General features: G+C 45.6%; 2 protein-coding genes and 1 long non-coding RNA gene across 6 annotated transcripts in view; 1 reads left to right on the top strand and 2 right to left on the bottom strand.

Moving 5' to 3' along the window:
- KIF9 (kinesin family member 9) overlaps nt 1-15,233 on the top strand; it is a 41,245-nt gene that overhangs the window by 3,878 nt on the left and 22,134 nt on the right. For both annotated transcript variants that reach the window (XM_040246843.1, XM_040246842.1), the window contains 9 exons: nt 501-598; nt 2,101-2,266; nt 4,029-4,135; nt 7,095-7,319; nt 10,810-10,893; nt 11,006-11,098; nt 11,825-11,972; nt 13,054-13,118; nt 15,037-15,114. In XM_040246843.1, the coding sequence (XP_040102777.1) occupies nt 506-598; nt 2,101-2,266; nt 4,029-4,135; nt 7,095-7,319; nt 10,810-10,893; nt 11,006-11,098; nt 11,825-11,972; nt 13,054-13,118; nt 15,037-15,114 (1,059 nt within the window). In that variant the 5' untranslated portion in view covers nt 501-505. The remainder of the gene's footprint in view (nt 1-500; nt 599-2,100; nt 2,267-4,028; nt 4,136-7,094; nt 7,320-10,809; nt 10,894-11,005; nt 11,099-11,824; nt 11,973-13,053; nt 13,119-15,036; nt 15,115-15,233) is intronic.
- LOC120868184 (SRA stem-loop-interacting RNA-binding protein, mitochondrial-like) lies at nt 5,109-5,500 on the bottom strand. The gene has a single exon (XM_040246846.1). The coding sequence runs from the start codon at nt 5,483-5,485 to the stop codon at nt 5,144-5,146; it is 342 nt and encodes a 113-aa protein (XP_040102780.1). The 5' UTR covers nt 5,486-5,500; the 3' UTR covers nt 5,109-5,143.
- LOC120868185 overlaps nt 9,298-15,233 on the bottom strand; it is a 36,428-nt gene continuing 30,492 nt past the window's right edge. For 2 of the 3 annotated variants that reach the window (XR_005722169.1, XR_005722168.1), the window contains one exon: nt 9,298-12,738. This is a non-coding gene — a long non-coding RNA (uncharacterized LOC120868185). The remainder of the gene's footprint in view (nt 12,739-15,233) is intronic. The other variant, XR_005722171.1, reaches the window with a different exon arrangement.

Genomic DNA, 15,233 nt, shown 5'->3' with positions numbered 1-15,233 from the left:
GGCTCCATTAAATATACTTCCAGGTAATCTTTTTTCTGATCTATGTTAGTCTAATGGAGGTAGAGGAGGAGGTGCTACATCTCAGGTAAGGTATGTTAATGAAAAAAAAACTAGTTCTAATGCATTTCACAGTAAGTATTTTAAGAGGAAAATACAATGAAGAAGGCAAAGTGTAGGTGGACTCTGATACGGAACATTTCTAGAATCCACATCTAAACTCAGGCCACTGAAGGGAGCATTCTTTTTGTTTTGTATTTTGGTCTCTTAGGGGGTCGGTGGAGAACGGTGAGGCACCTGATCAAGTTGGGTGTACACAGACTTGTTGAGCAGGATCCTGTGGGCAGAGCCCTGAGATGCTAGGGGGCAAAAAGGAAGGCTGGCTCCTGAGAGAGGAAAACATGGGCCACACATCATGCTTTCCAATCTTGATCAGTGACATCTCTGTTCTAATGGTTGTTTGAGGATGACTACTGAAAATGTTGCTGTTTTCTTTTTTTTAGCTAAAATGGGTTCTAGGAAAAAAGTTCACACGTTTGTCCGTGTCAGACCCACTGATGACTTTGCTCATGAAATGATCAAATATAGAGATGACAACAAAGTAAGTACCGTTGTGTCTGCCTTTACCTGCCTGAGAATCTCTCAGTGCTTTCTCACTACACTGTTTTCAAACCACCTTGTAAGGACCGGGACAGAACTGGTAAAAGTTCAGGTGGAATCTAGAGTCTTTCAAGTCCAGAGTACTCCCCCCACCAATGCTCTCGATGAGGAAGCTCATGAAACTCCCATTTTTATTGCCTTTTTGGTGAATAGTTTACTTTATCCTTGTATCTGACACTGGAAGGTGACATTTGTCCACACTCATAAATAAAACTTTCTGGTGATCAGATCTCCCACTGTACAATCTCCCAGGGAGTACAGTAGGAATGTCTTCAGTTGATTATTGTTCAACTTACCAAAGAGTGGGAGAAACTCTTAGGGCGAGAACTGGAAAGATCTATCCCTCCCCACGTCCTCACCAATGTGTGAGGACTATTCTGAAGCCTGAGACAGATTTAGCCCACCTTGAGAGTTATGAAATGTTTTTATTCAGCAAACATTTGTGGATCTACTATGGGCAGCATGGAGACATTGTTCAAGGGAGCAATTCAAAGGTCAACTTTTCAAACTTCTAAAGTCCTAGCAGTCAGAAAGAAACTCAGGTGCAACCCTGTGAAGTGCACCCTGCTGGACGTGGATTCAGTGACCCTGAAGCACAGAACATTTAACGTATGAATGGACCAAGCCCTGCTCTGTTGATCTTATTTTTTCTGCATGTGGCTGTGTCTTGGCTTCTGGATTATGGCAGCCAGTGTAAGAGTCCAGTGAAAGTCCATTTATATCAGAAGTCCTCATTTCAAAGATAGGAATCTACCATTAGCCTAACCCAATATATTTCTAAACCAGCTGCTGCCACAGAGGCTTGCCATAGAGGGGTCTAAAAATCTAAAAATAAAATTTTTAGAAACCTTTGCATGTGAAAACGTGCTGATTACAAGTTGGCAGGCACGCTTGATTTAGTGCCAGTGAGTTGCTATGTCGGAATAGTCCAGTGCCTTTCCTGTGGCCATCATTTCTTCACTGCTCACCATGACCCAGTGTGTGAGGGAGTAGTTGCTCGCCACAACGCTGAGGGAGGTCTTGCCTCCAGTCACCAAGGAGCTAGGGCGCTAGCCCAGGCCTCCATTCCCAAGCACACTATTCTCTCTGGCCTGTTTCAAGGCATTCCTGTGCTTATTGGACTTACCTAAAACTTGTTTAATGAGAATGTGATAAACGTGCTTCACCCCATATCACAGATGAGGGAACTAAGACAGACAGCCCCCTGTCCACGAGGGTGAGATGTGCTGGAACCAGCACGTGCTCCTGTCTCCTGCTCCTTCCACCCTGAGGGTGTCTGGCCTCCCCGAAGTGGCTCCCTTCCCCGCATCCTGAAGGTCATCCAGGATAGATACAAGTCCCTGTTCTTCCTCGAGTTCACCTCCTCTGTTTCCTCCAGGTCAGGGCTTGGCTGCCATTGACTTTTTTATACCAGTTTCTTAAGAAGTCTTCGTTTCTTCCTAGACCATTGATATTCACTTAAAAAAAGATACTCGGAGGGGAGTTGTCAATAACCAGCAGACAGACTGGTCATTCAAACTGGATAGAGTTCTCCATGATGCCTCCCAGGACTTGGTTTACGAGACAGTCGCGAAGGATGTGGTTTCTCAGGCCCTCAATGGCTTTAACGGTAATTTAGTTAATTGTTGTTTTAATGTAAGAACCTGGGGAACACCCCCACCCAGGAAGAGGTACAAGGATTTTATGGTGAATAAAATAAACTACAATTTCTCTTACTAACTTTTGTTTGTCTCCATGTTCTCATGATGGAAAACTTTGGTGACATGGTGGTCATGGCTTGACCCATGGTCCTGGGTTCCTACCTTCATAGGACGATTTAATGACCCTGTCTCTCTATAGGTCATGGGGATTCAAATATTATCCTGTTTCATAATATTACTAAAACTAAAACTACTAAAAATATTAGTTTTGAAACAGTGTCTTTAGGATAAATTTGATGGAGTCAAAACATTTTCCTCCTGGCTACCTGCTAGGAGCTATTTCCATTTATCCTACCAGCACAATTAATCTGTTCCATTCCAGTATTAGGTTATTTACATAGATCACTAAAAACTTGAGTAGAGTTTGATATTCTTAAGGTAAAACCTTAACAAAAAAAGCCATTTAGCAAATTAAAATTTATAGGGAAATTTGTACAAACTTGTTCAGTCTAATATTGTTTTAAAATCTAAGATTTAAAAATCCTTAGAAAAAATACATCACAGTCTGTAGACTGTCTGTCTGGTGGCTCCTGACTACCATGTTCCCCGTTTGCAAGTTTTAGGTCTTCTGTTTAAAAGTCAGTTGAGTGTAGAAGCCCGAACATTATAGCCTGTGTGTGATATATAGGTGTGGTCCTCATTCGTTCTGAGGGGATGTGGCCCTGAGGAAGTAGAGACAGAGGAGCTAAGGCCCAGGGAGGCTAAGAGTCATGGGCTCTGGGTCCCAGCTAAACTGATTCCTTCCTGCAAATTGCTGCAGGATTAAAGATACTGTTTCTGACTCCAGTGAAGATGCTGAATTCAGGCCTCTTGTGTTAAAACCTACCAACCCCAGGAACTAGAGCATCCATGTGGAAAAGGCAGACACTGATTTCCACCACCCAGTGTTGCCTGGACATTTCTGCTGTGTGAATACCTACAGAAGCAGCCTTTGGGTTGGGTCTGGTTCAGGCTGCCCAAGTCAGGAGGAAAAGCAGATGGGAACTGGAGCCCAAGGTGACTGGTTTGGGTCCCAGGGCCTGGTGGTGATGGTAGACCTAAAGCACAAGTGAGGTGACCTCTTCCCAGAGAGGGCACTGGGACAGATCAGGACCTAGTCACAGTATTCGGTTTCTGAAAGTAGCCTGGGACCAACTTTAGTCTTTTGGGAATGTGCTGTCTACAAAGAATTCTCACCAGTAACAGAAAATGCCCTTCCCACTCCCATCTCTTCCTGGGGATTTTGAAAGCTCTTCTTTCTTTCTGTCTGGGCAGCCTCATGGGGAGACCTAGCCCTGAGAGCCTGGCTGTCCATGGTCTTGCTGAAGAAGGGCTGGGTTCAATGCTCTCATCACCCTCATCTTGCTAGGAAAATTCCCAGGTCCTCTGTAGCCTGGAATTCCCTGCTCTCCTCAGAAGCCCTAGGATCAGATCCCCTCTTGGAAGGGGAAGCAGTAGAGCCCTCCATGGACCACAGATTGAGAGCAGCTGTCTGTGTTTGACCCTTTACATCCTGTTTCCCTGCTCAGCCACTCAACCTACATGGCAAGAATTCCCGATGTCCTTAGCTGCTCCTGATGGCCACCTTCACACCAGGGTTCTGGCTAGCACTGGGCATGCTGGGGGAGGGAAAAGCTGTCCTTAGATCTGTTTTGTTGGATGTCACCAAAATGTGTTTTGAAATGTTTGCAGGCACCATCATGTGTTATGGGCAGACAGGAGCTGGCAAGACGTATACCATGACGGGGGCAACTGAGAATTACAAGCACCGAGGGATCCTCCCTCGTGCCCTACAGCAGGTAGAGAGTGGGCCAGTGGGCGGGATGGCACACAGAAGCTGCCCATCCCAGGCCAGCTCCTGGCACCAGTGGGATCCAGGCCTCCAAGGAGCTGCAGCCTGTAGGGGAGACAGGTTATGCATGGTGGAGTGTGTGTGTGTGTGCGTATGTGTGTGACTGACTCTGACCGACTCCCATGCTAAGCTTGTTTCCCATTTGGTAAAGAGTGAGTCGGATGTGCAGACTGGCTTCTTGCTGCTCAGTTGGCCTGTGGCCCTGTAACAGAGGGAACCTAGTTCTGTTCCTTCCTGGTTTTAATGAGGGGGAGGGACCATTGCAGAGCTTCCTTACTGGCCTGCTCTGGCTTCTTCCACCACCGTCACCCCAGAAAGAGCAAAGGGAAGGAGCAGGGCACGACATGAGCTTTCAGGACCAAGCCAGCCCTGGGGGTCTGAGAAGTGTGACTGAAGACAGGACAGGAGGGCGTTCCTTTGGAGTCTGCTAGCCTGTGTTCTTGGAGAAGGCAATGGCACCCCACTCCAGGACTCTTGCCTGGAAAATCCCATGGACGGAGGAGCCTGGTAGGCTGCAGTCCATGGGGTCGTTGAGAGTCGGACACGAGTGAACAACTTCACTTTTACTTTTCATTTTCATGCTTTGGAAAAGGAAATGGCAACCCACTCCAGTGTTCTTGCCTGGAAAATCCCAGGGACGGGGGAGCCTGGTGGGCTGCCATCTATGGGGTCGCACAGACTTGGACACGACTGAAGTGACGTAGCAGCAGTAGCAGCAGCCTGTATTCTGTGAGGACCCTCGTTTTGGAAGTGGGAGGCAGAGGATTTTTCCCTAAAAAGCAACTTGAGGTTTTATAGCCCTGTCCAGTAGGAAGTGAAGTTGCCCCTCTTGTGCATAACCATCCACGCTATAATTTTTTGGAGCAATATCCTTAACATCCCACTGTCAATGCCTCAGCATCTTAGACCTTTTTTTCCCCCTCTTATTTACTTTATTCAGTAGGCAGTGAGGGTCTCAAAAATCTTTCTCTTCATCAGATGTTTGGTCTCCTTGTAAAGCTTTGGGTTTTTGAGGTTGAACATGGAGCTTTACTCCATCAATAACATAATTTTCCTGTTGTAGTGCATTGTAAAGTTCTTCTGAAGAAAAGTGAATCCAACCCATACCGTTGTGAAAGCCACTCTCTTCGTCAAAAGGAACAGTGCACTTTCTTACATAGCCAAATTGTGCAAAGTGTTCTCTCAGCTCACTTGAGGCCACCGTCCCTGGAATATTTCTGACAAACGCGACTGGTCGGCCGATATCTGTACGCAGCACCATAGCGCCCCTTGCTGCCGAAGCTGCTATCTTTAGCATCTTAGACTTGATAATCTAGCTCAGTGCTGCCCAACAGAAATTTAGTGTAACTCACATACGCAGTTTTAGGTTTTCCAGTAGCCACATTTTAAAAAGTAAAGCAAGTAAAATGAACTGTGGCTTAGCTGGTAAAGAATCCACCTGCAATGCGGGAGACCTGGGTTCTATCCCTGGGTTGGCAAGATCCCCTGGAGAAGGGAAAGGCTACCCATTCCAGTATTCTGGCCTAGAGAATTGCATAGTCCATGGGGTCGCAGAGTCAGACATGACTGAGCAACTTTCACTTAAATGATACATAATATATAGTAATATATTTTATTTAACTCAATATAGCCAAAATATCATTTCCATATGTAATCAATGTGAAAATTATTGAGATATTTTACATTCTTTTTCCTTACACTAAGTCCTTGAAATGTATTTTACATGGGCTTCCCAGGTAGCTCAATGGTAAAGTACGACCCTGCAAATGCAGGAGATCCAGGTTCGATCCTTGGGTTGGGAAGATCCCCTGGAGAAAAAAACGGCACCTGACTCCAGTATTCTTGCCTGGAAAATTCCATGGACAGAGGAGCCTGGCAGGCTACGGTCCATGGGGTTGCCAAGAGTCAGACATGACTTAGCGACTAAACAACAACAGATTTTATACTTATAGCCCAGTTCATCCTTTTTTTTTTGGCTGCACTGCACAGCATGTGGGATCACAGTTCCCTAACCAGGATCGAACCCACACTCCCTGCATTGGAAAGATCGAGTCTTAAGCACTGGACCACCAGGGAAATCCCCATTTCAATTTAGACCCTAAATATTCATCAGAAATAGTTTCTCTGTATTTATATTTCATGCAATTGACAGTTGAAAGGGTGGACTCATAAACGCAAATTGTTCCAAACATACTTAAAAGTTTACCAGTAATTGAATTTAGTATCAGTTTCAATTATTTAATTAAAGTTAAATAAAATTCAATTCCTCATTTGTGTGAGCCACATTTCAAGTGCTGAGCAGCCACCTGTGGTTAGTGTCTGGCATGTGGCACAGCACAGATCTAGCCTGTTAGGATAAGGGGGGACTTCAGGGATCATCCAGCCCAGCTCCCCATTTAACAAATAAGAAAGTTAAGGTCCAGAGACAGGGAAAAGACCAGCCTAAAGTCACCTGCTGATAAGCACTGGGGAGGGTAGTAGGAGTTGAGAAGGCTGAGTTCTGGCTTGGCTTTTTCCCTTATTAGCCAAGCCACCACACATGGGTGTGGCCCTGCTTCAGTTGCAGTGGAGTTCACAGGATAGAGTCAAATAATGGATGTGAAAGAAGCTTCTGTGTGGTAAAACTCCACAAAATGATATTTTCACTTCAGAGTCTTTTCCGTTCATCATGCCTCTACTTCTTGAGACTGTATAATTATTAACCAATCTGTAAGTCAGGCCTCAAAAAGCTACAAGATGATAGTGAATATCACCCGATGAGCTACTAGCTGTTGATAAGCACCATCACAGTAACTAGACCGTAAATTCTTCCAGGGTGAGGATTCTCTCCTGAGCTAAGAACCCCCTAATCCTGGCTGGTCGTTGGAGTTCTGCTCTTGGTGACTGCTGTCCAATCTCCCATCTAGGTTTTTAAGATGATTGAAGAACGTCCCACACATGCCATTACTGTGCGCGTTTCCTACCTGGAAATCTATAATGAGAGCCTGTTTGATCTCCTGTCCACGCTGCCTTATGTTGGACCCTCGGTCACACCTATGACCATCGTGGAGAATCCTCAAGGGGTCTTCATTAAGGGCTTGTCGGTCCACCTCACAAGTCAGGAGGAGGATGCATTCAGCCTCCTTTTTGAGGTGAGATGATCAGGACCACAGCTGCCTTCTTCCTAACCTTTTCTTTCTCTTTCCTTTTGTTCCCCTTTTCCTCTCTCCTTCTTAGTTTCTTACTTATTTTGATAACCAGAATTAAAATTAATATATACTTGTTTAGCAAGTTCAAATAATAATGAAAAAATATAGAAGCAAAAAAGAATTCACTTATCTGTTTTCTACATATGGCAATAATAATGTGTATATATATATATTTTTTTTAATATTTATTTATTTGGCTGCACCAGGTCTTCAGAATATAGGATCTTTAGTTATGGCATGTGGAATCTAGTTCCCTGACTAGGGATCAGACCCTGGGCCTGTGCATTGGGAGCGCAGAGTCCTAACCACTGGATCACCAGGGAAGTCCTAATAATGTATATTTTGGCTTAATAAATTTGACTTCTAGTCTTTTTTTCTCTTGACATTTTTTCTTTATTTAGTTGAAACTGTCCTTTAAAAAGTTAACCATGGGCATTTGTGATATAGAAAAAAATAAAAATTAATGTCCTTGAAATATAAAGGCTCTTACAAATCAATAAAAAAACATTCCCTGGGATGTGTTATTCTTTTTGAAATCATGTAGATTAAAATTCTTATGCATTGCTGGTGACCTATAAAGTGCTGTAGCCATTTTGGCAGTTTCCTAAAAAGTTAAACATTAATTTTTTCATAGGACCTAGCAATTCTGCTCCTAGAGATCTACCCAAGAGAAATGAAAATCTATGTGCACACAAAGACTAGTACACAGATATTCTTAATAAGATTATTCATAATAGCCAAAGACCAGAAATAACCAAAATATTCATCAACTGGAGACTGGATAAGCAAAATATGGTACATCCAAACAATAGAAAACTAACAATGAAAAAGAAATGGAACATTGGTACATGCTATGACATGGATGAAATTCCTCCTCCCTCCCCGGAAAATGCTAAGTAAAAGAAATTTTAAAAGGTCACCTAATGTATGACTCCATTCATTTGAAATGTCCTGATAGCCACATCTATAGAGACAAAAACATTGCCTGGGGGAGGGGAGCAGGAAGTGACTGCAAATAGGCCTGAGAAAACTTTTTTGGAGTGATACAACATTTTAAAAATAGAATTGTGGTGATAGTGACACAACCCTGTAATTTTACTGATTCAAAAAATCACTGAACTATAATACTTAAAATGGTGAATCTTAGGGTATTTAAAATAAATGTCAAATAAAAGTTTTAAAAAAAAGTCACTTAGGTGTCCTCAGAGGTGATTTAAACACAGATCCCTTGCATGTACACAGAAGAAAGAGCCTGCCAGGAGGCAGCAAAAACATTCTCATCTTATTGCTGCTCCTAACATTTCACCATGAAGAATGATGTTTGCCTAAAGTTTCTTGGCTTAAGGTTAAAGAAGGTCCAAGTTTGTGAAGAGTTTATCATGAATAAGTATTTATTCATACCCGTAGAAGTAACTGGGCTTCCCCAAAGAATCCGCCTGCTAATACAGGAGACGCGGGTTCAATCCCTGGGTCAGGAAGATCCCCTGGAGGAGGAAATGGCAACCCACTCCAGTATTCTTGCTGGAGAATGCCATGGACAGAGAAGTCTGGTGAGCTACAGTCCATGGGGTCACAAAGAGTCTGCCACAACTGAGCAACTAACACTGGAAGCAAGCACTCTCCTGACTTGTAATCATTTCCTTGGTCTTCATTAGGGCTTAACCACCTGTAGCATAATACTTATATCTCCTCAAATAGTATAAGTTAACCTTTTTGGAAATTTATATAAAAGGAATCATGTAGGATGAATTGTCTTATTTCTTTTACCTACTGTTTATGTGCAATTCATCTGGTATTGTTATATGTTTTTCACTTTTATCATATTACATTGTGTGAGTATACTACAGTTTAGTTATCCATTCTACTTCAGATGGACAGTTGGGTTTTACTAATTTGGGGATATATCAGACAATGGCACTAGGAACTAGAACTGGGGACGTTCTTGTTATATATATCTGATGCACATAAGCATGAATTTCTCTAGGTAAAGCCAAGAATTGTAACTGCTAGGTCACAGAGAGTATGTGTCTTAAGCTTTCTTAAACAATACCAATAATGGCATACTCCCTCAACAGGTTGTCAGAATTCCCATTATTCTGATTCTAAAATTTTGACCAGTCTGGCTGGTGTATAGTGTTTCCCACTATGGCCCCACTCATTGGGTTTTATTTCCCTGATTACCAGTGAGATTAGGGACCTCATTATGTGTTTATTGACCATTTGGATTTCCCTGTTCATGTCTTTTGATTATTATCTTTACAGATATCTTTTTTTCCTCTCATTTGTATAAATTTATATATTCTGAAAACTAGTTCTTTTCTCAGTTGTATGTATTACAGCTGTTTTCTATCTCCTGTGGCTTTTTTTCTTGATATGTCAATTTGATGAACAAATATGCTTAATTTTAGGTTAGTTGAATGTGACAGTGAGACCTTGGGGATGTAGCCTGGGAGCCAGCCAGGCCTCCTCCACAGCCCAGGGCCTCCCCTCCTCTTTAGGTGCTCTACTCTCTGCAGAGGAAGGCAGTATCGCTGATTTGGGGTTTCTTCATAGCACTTCTCAGGGTCCTTTAAGGAGACAGGAGTCCCTCCTGTACAAATCTTTTTCTCTGAGTACAGCCATTTCTACATGTCTCCTTTTAAGTATATTCTGGTCACAGTGCCTAATCCTGTGAATTAGAGGCAAGGGCTGTCTCTTTAAAGATACAAATTACTGATTTTTTTCCCTAATGTTTAAATGTAATTCATGTTCACTTTAAAAATATGGAAGCATAACCTGTATATATAAAAGATCCACCTATAAACTCCAACCCAGAAGTGACCATTAGTAACATCTTGGTAGTACCATCTGTTTATTCTTTCTTCTATGAATGCTTCTGCATTCCTCAGATTGTACCATCATATGATTTTGTCCTTCGTTTTGTTAATAAGGTGTATATACACTGATCTGTGTATGTCAAACCATCCTTGCATCCGGGGTAAATTCCATTTGGCTGTGGTGGATACGTCCTTTTATTGTGCTATTGAAGGCAGTTTGCTCCGATTTTTGGATTCTGCATTATTGTTATTAAAAGCTATTTGTCAGCATTCTTCTGGTCACATAACATTGTTCTCCAGACAGATCATTCCTGAATTGTTGGATATGTAGGTTGGTTATGACTCAATATCTATGAATATTTTTTAGGCTCATAGTTTTTGTTGCCACTTTGCTTTTCAGAAAGCTATTATACAAATTCACATGTCGCTAGCAGTGAGTGAAAATATAGGTCTGACTCCAATTTGTCTTCTGTTCTACTAGTTTATAAATCAGATTTCCCTGGAAGGCCTGACCGAGGGCTGTGATGTAAAGATCATTTCTGTATAGTTAAAAAATGACTCAAATGCCTTGTTATTTCAATATGTCAAAATGTCTACATGTTTTCTCTCTTCTTCAGGGAGAGACCAACAGGATTATAGCCTCCCACACAATGAACAAGAACTCATCCAGGTCACACTGCATTTTCACCATCTATGTGGAGGTAAGTACAAGCTCTTTGAATAGCTTGGGAAGGGAGGTCGATTCCCATGGAGCTTGTTCAGTAAGAAGCTTCTCACTGTGACAGCCTAACCTCTGTTTTGGGTGTTTCACAGGCCCGTTCACGGACCTTATCAGATGAAAAGTACATCACTTCCAAAATTAACTTGGTGGATCTAGCAGGCTCGGAGAGGCTGGGGAAGTCTAGGGTAAGTGGGGGAGCAGGAAGTTCCTCCTCAACAAGCCATGGCCCTGTTTCCAGCTTAGTGTCTGTGTGCGTGGACTGTCCCTCACTGGGCATTCGTGAGCATCGTTCCTAGCTAGGCACAGTTCAGCTGGGGGGGACAGAACTAGCAGAGGTGAAACAGCTGCATCAGAGAGGCCATTCCTACTTGGCAGGACTGTTGTAAATGCTCAATGAGATGATGGCTCCTAAATTCTTAGCAAAGTGCCTGGCAGTCAGTGCTCCATGCTCATATTAGCATTTCTCTGTGCATGAGTGTTCATATGATGAATATTTGCATGAATTTTTCATCTCACATACATATTCATATGAGTATTAGCATAAGCATTCAGAAGAGCATTCAGATGAATGTTTGTACTGGTGTGTTGAATGAATGTTTGTATATTCCCCAGGATTATTTGCTCAAATATCTGCACAAATATTCCCCTGTGTGTTCATAACAGTGTGACTCTTAAGGGAGTATTCATATGAATATTCACACAAGTATTCATATTCATATGAGCATCCACTCATATGAATATCTGCATCAGTGTTCCTGGGAGTGTTCTTATTAGCCCAACGTGGAATACAAGACAGGAAGAGAAGACCCTGCTTCTGGGCAGGAGGCTCTGGCCTGGCCACAGACCTGCAGTGTTTTTTGTGGGGCAGCCTCTCCACTTGGCCTGAAGCAGAACTGACCTTTGCTTTGTAGTCTGAGGGCCGAGTCCTGAAGGAAGCCACCTACATCAACAAGTCACTGTCATTCCTGGAGCAGGCCATCATTGCCCTCGGGGACCAGAAGCGAGACCACATCCCCTTCCGGCAGTGCAAGCTCACCCATGCCCTCAAAGACTCGTTAGGTGAGGGGTGGCTGGTGTGCAGGGAGGAGGGACAGGGCTGGCGTGTCTGCAGTACTGGTGGTAATGGACTTGCTCCCTCCCGGTGGCATGGACTTGCCTGCAGCCTTTTCACAGTGACCTCAGACACACCTGGAAAGGCAAAATCAAGCACAGTGCCCTCTCGTGTCCCCCATGCCATTCTGCTCCCTCCTCAGAGGCTTTGCCTAAGCTTTGGCCTCTACTGGGGGCACCCTCTCATGTCCCGCCATCCCTGAACCAGCTGGCAGGATCCTTCATCACCTTGAAGCCCAGGTGGAGGGGCTCTCCTGTGAGGTCTTCCCTTTCCTTCAGCCTCTCTGATTGAGGAGCAGGGGCTGTCTTGTCATCCTGTGTTCCCAAGCTTTTGCATTGGGCCTGAAGGTGGGTGTGTGATTATTAACTGTGTGCCGCCCATAAGCAAAGCCCTGGCCACAGGCCTCTGCCCTGCCCCAGCCACCTCGCCTCTGCTTTCTCCCCAGCTCCTCTTTTAGGTATGTTTGGCGGCCTCTCCCTCTTCTCTCCTTCTTCCCCTTGCCTCCCAGGCTTGTGCGTGCTTCCGTGTGTCTTCTCTGGCCCTCAGTCGGGTCAGGCTGCTAGAACCAAATACTATGGGCTGAGGGGCTTACACTATGCAGACATCTGTTTCTCACCCTCCTGGAGGCTGGAAGTCTCAGATCAAGGTCCAGCAGGAAGGGTTCCTGGTGAACACTGCCTTCCTGACCTGTAGATGGCCACTTTCTCCTTGTGTCTTTATATGACCAAGAGAGAGAGAAAGAAAAGAGAAAGATCACAGAGAGACAGAGCTCTGGTCTCTCTCTCTCTCTTCTTTTAAGGGCGCTGATCCTATTATGGGGCTCCACCCTCATGACCTCATCTAAACTTAATCACTTCCTACAGGCCCCACCTCCAGATGCCATCACCTTGGGCACTAGGACTTCAACATATGAAGTTTGAGGGGACACAAGCGCTCCGATAATAACAGATCACCGCCACCAGCCTCAAAGGACTGTCTTGGCAGAAAACCCACGTGGTTCATGGACCTTCTGTGTCTTGCTTTCTGCAGGGGGAAATTGCAACATGGTCCTCGTGACAAACATCTATGGAGAAGCTGCTCAGTTAGAAGAGACGGTACGTAAGGGCAGTCAGTGCAGCCAGATTAGCATCTATCCTCAGGCGTGCCGGACTGGGTAAACTGACTCAGTAGACACAGACATGGTCAAGAGTGGACGGATCCAGGGGATGAGTCTGAGCCAAAAGGGCTCCAGCCGGGATCCAGATACCAAGTCCCAAGGGGCAGAAGCTGTGTCAAGGGAGAGGCAAGGCAGGGAGCAAGCTCAGTGTGGGAGCCTCTGTGAGGAGACGAGGCTATGCATCAGCTAGGCAGGACAAGCACTGTGTTTTCTGACCCACACAGCGGGAGGCTCAGGAAAGAGGAAGGAGAAGGTGAGTGGCTGGATGGGCCCTGGTGGCCATGCTGGGGCCTTGGCTGCTCTCCTGAAGATGGCAAGGGTTGTCACGGGGCGTTAGTAAAAGAGGGTTGTGGCCAGACTCGTGACTCAGGGAGATGAACCCAGCAGCAGGAAACAGGTGATCTGAGGAGGCGAGAGGCTTATGAGAACCAGAGGCAGGAATGCAAGCTGAGCTAGTGACACAGGAGAGTCCACATAGCTGAGGCTCCCCGCCTCTCCTCCCAACTCATCATAAGTGAGAGAGGACTGGAAATCTCTCCGTAGACATTTTGCTCAAATGTGGACGGCTCAGGGCAAGTTTCAGTCATATGCAGAATCCACTCAGTAACACAGGTCAGACACTGCAGGGCGAGATGCTCCTGCAGGGCCTCCCAGCTTGGTGCATTAGCGACCATCCCAGCTTCCAGGGGGAGTTCTCCTGCTGCACACTCAGCATCCTGGGACGTGGGAAGCCAGGGATGGGAGCTCCAGCTGACGTGCAGGCAGCATCCCCAGAGGAAGGCTTCAGGACCTACTGGTCTCAGAGTATCATAAAGCGTGAGTGAACCCCAAGAGGAGTCATGTGACTACTGGGCCTCCTGGCTGCCCGGTTGAGAAATCTGTCCTAGACCGTGGAAGACCCTCTCTCCCCTTATGCCCACCTCTGAGATGGTCACACTGGAAGCAGCTGTCCTGGCACCTGCTGTCCCCAGAGGCTCGTCCCCATACCACCTGGGATCTCTGCCCAGGACTGGGCCCACAGGAGCCCCAAGGAGCTGCTTGGGACAAAGGCAGATTGGCAGTGTGGAAGATCATGATTCTCTTCTCCAAATGTTCTAACTTTAAAGCAGTGCCTGTTGTGGTTCGTGTTGCTTTCTGCAGTGACCCTGCCTGTGTGTACAAGGGAGTCGTGGGCACACGTGCTGCTGTATCTGCAGCAGGAGTCTGCTTTCACCCCACACAGAAGTAACTCTAATGACAGGGGCCTCTCTGAGGGCTGACTGTGGGCCAGTTCTGTCCGGAGCACATTACACACCTAAGCACTAAGTCTCCCAGTGACCTTGTGAGCCAGGTCTCCTCGATTTTACAGAGAGGTTACAAGACCCATCTGAGGATGTACAGTCGGTCAGTCTGTGCAGAGCTCTTAACCACTAGGCGAGACTGTCCAGTGGAAGAGCCCTTTCAGGCATTCCTCAGGCTATTTCTGGGTGGCCCATCCCTCCTCTGAGTCTGCCTCCCTGCTTCAGGCCCTGAGTCAGCCCAGCGTAGTCTGAGGCTGGGATGTCAGGGCCTGCCTCATGTGCCTCTGGCTGCTCCTCACACCAGGGAGCAGCCCCCCACTCCTCATGGAATATCAGTGCTCCAGGGCTGTCTCCCAAGTGCCTACCCATGAGCCTCCAGCCATAATCTCCCCTGGCTGCCTGTGCCCCCGGAGAGACAGACAAGACCCCCCAGATGTCACTCCATGGGCCCATGGAGCATTCCTCTCTTTGGGGAGATTTGTTTTCTAGTGGACTCCTTTAGACATTGTTTAGCAAGTGTCTCTAGTCACAAGTAATTTGCCGAGAACATAGAGGTCTGTCTGATCTGTTTTTCAGTTGTCTTCACTGCGGTTCGCCAGCAGGATGAAGCTGGTCACCACTGAGCCTGCCATCAATGAAAAGTATGATGCTGAGGTATTAAGGCGTAGGCAGGTGTCTCCCTCTGGGGAAGATGTATGGGTTTGCTGCCCGGGTCCCATGAGCCTGGCTTCCCTTCCTGCTTCCGCCAAAGATACCCATGCTATTCTGAGTGA

The sequence above is a fragment of the Oryx dammah genome, unplaced genomic scaffold (genome assembly GCF_014754425.2).
Source record: "Oryx dammah isolate SB20612 unplaced genomic scaffold, SCBI_Odam_1.1 HiC_scaffold_9, whole genome shotgun sequence".
Lineage (NCBI taxonomy): Eukaryota > Metazoa > Chordata > Mammalia > Artiodactyla > Bovidae > Oryx > Oryx dammah.
The sequence above is the reverse complement of the archived record's forward strand: the minus strand, read 5'-3'. Positions and strand labels throughout refer to the sequence as shown.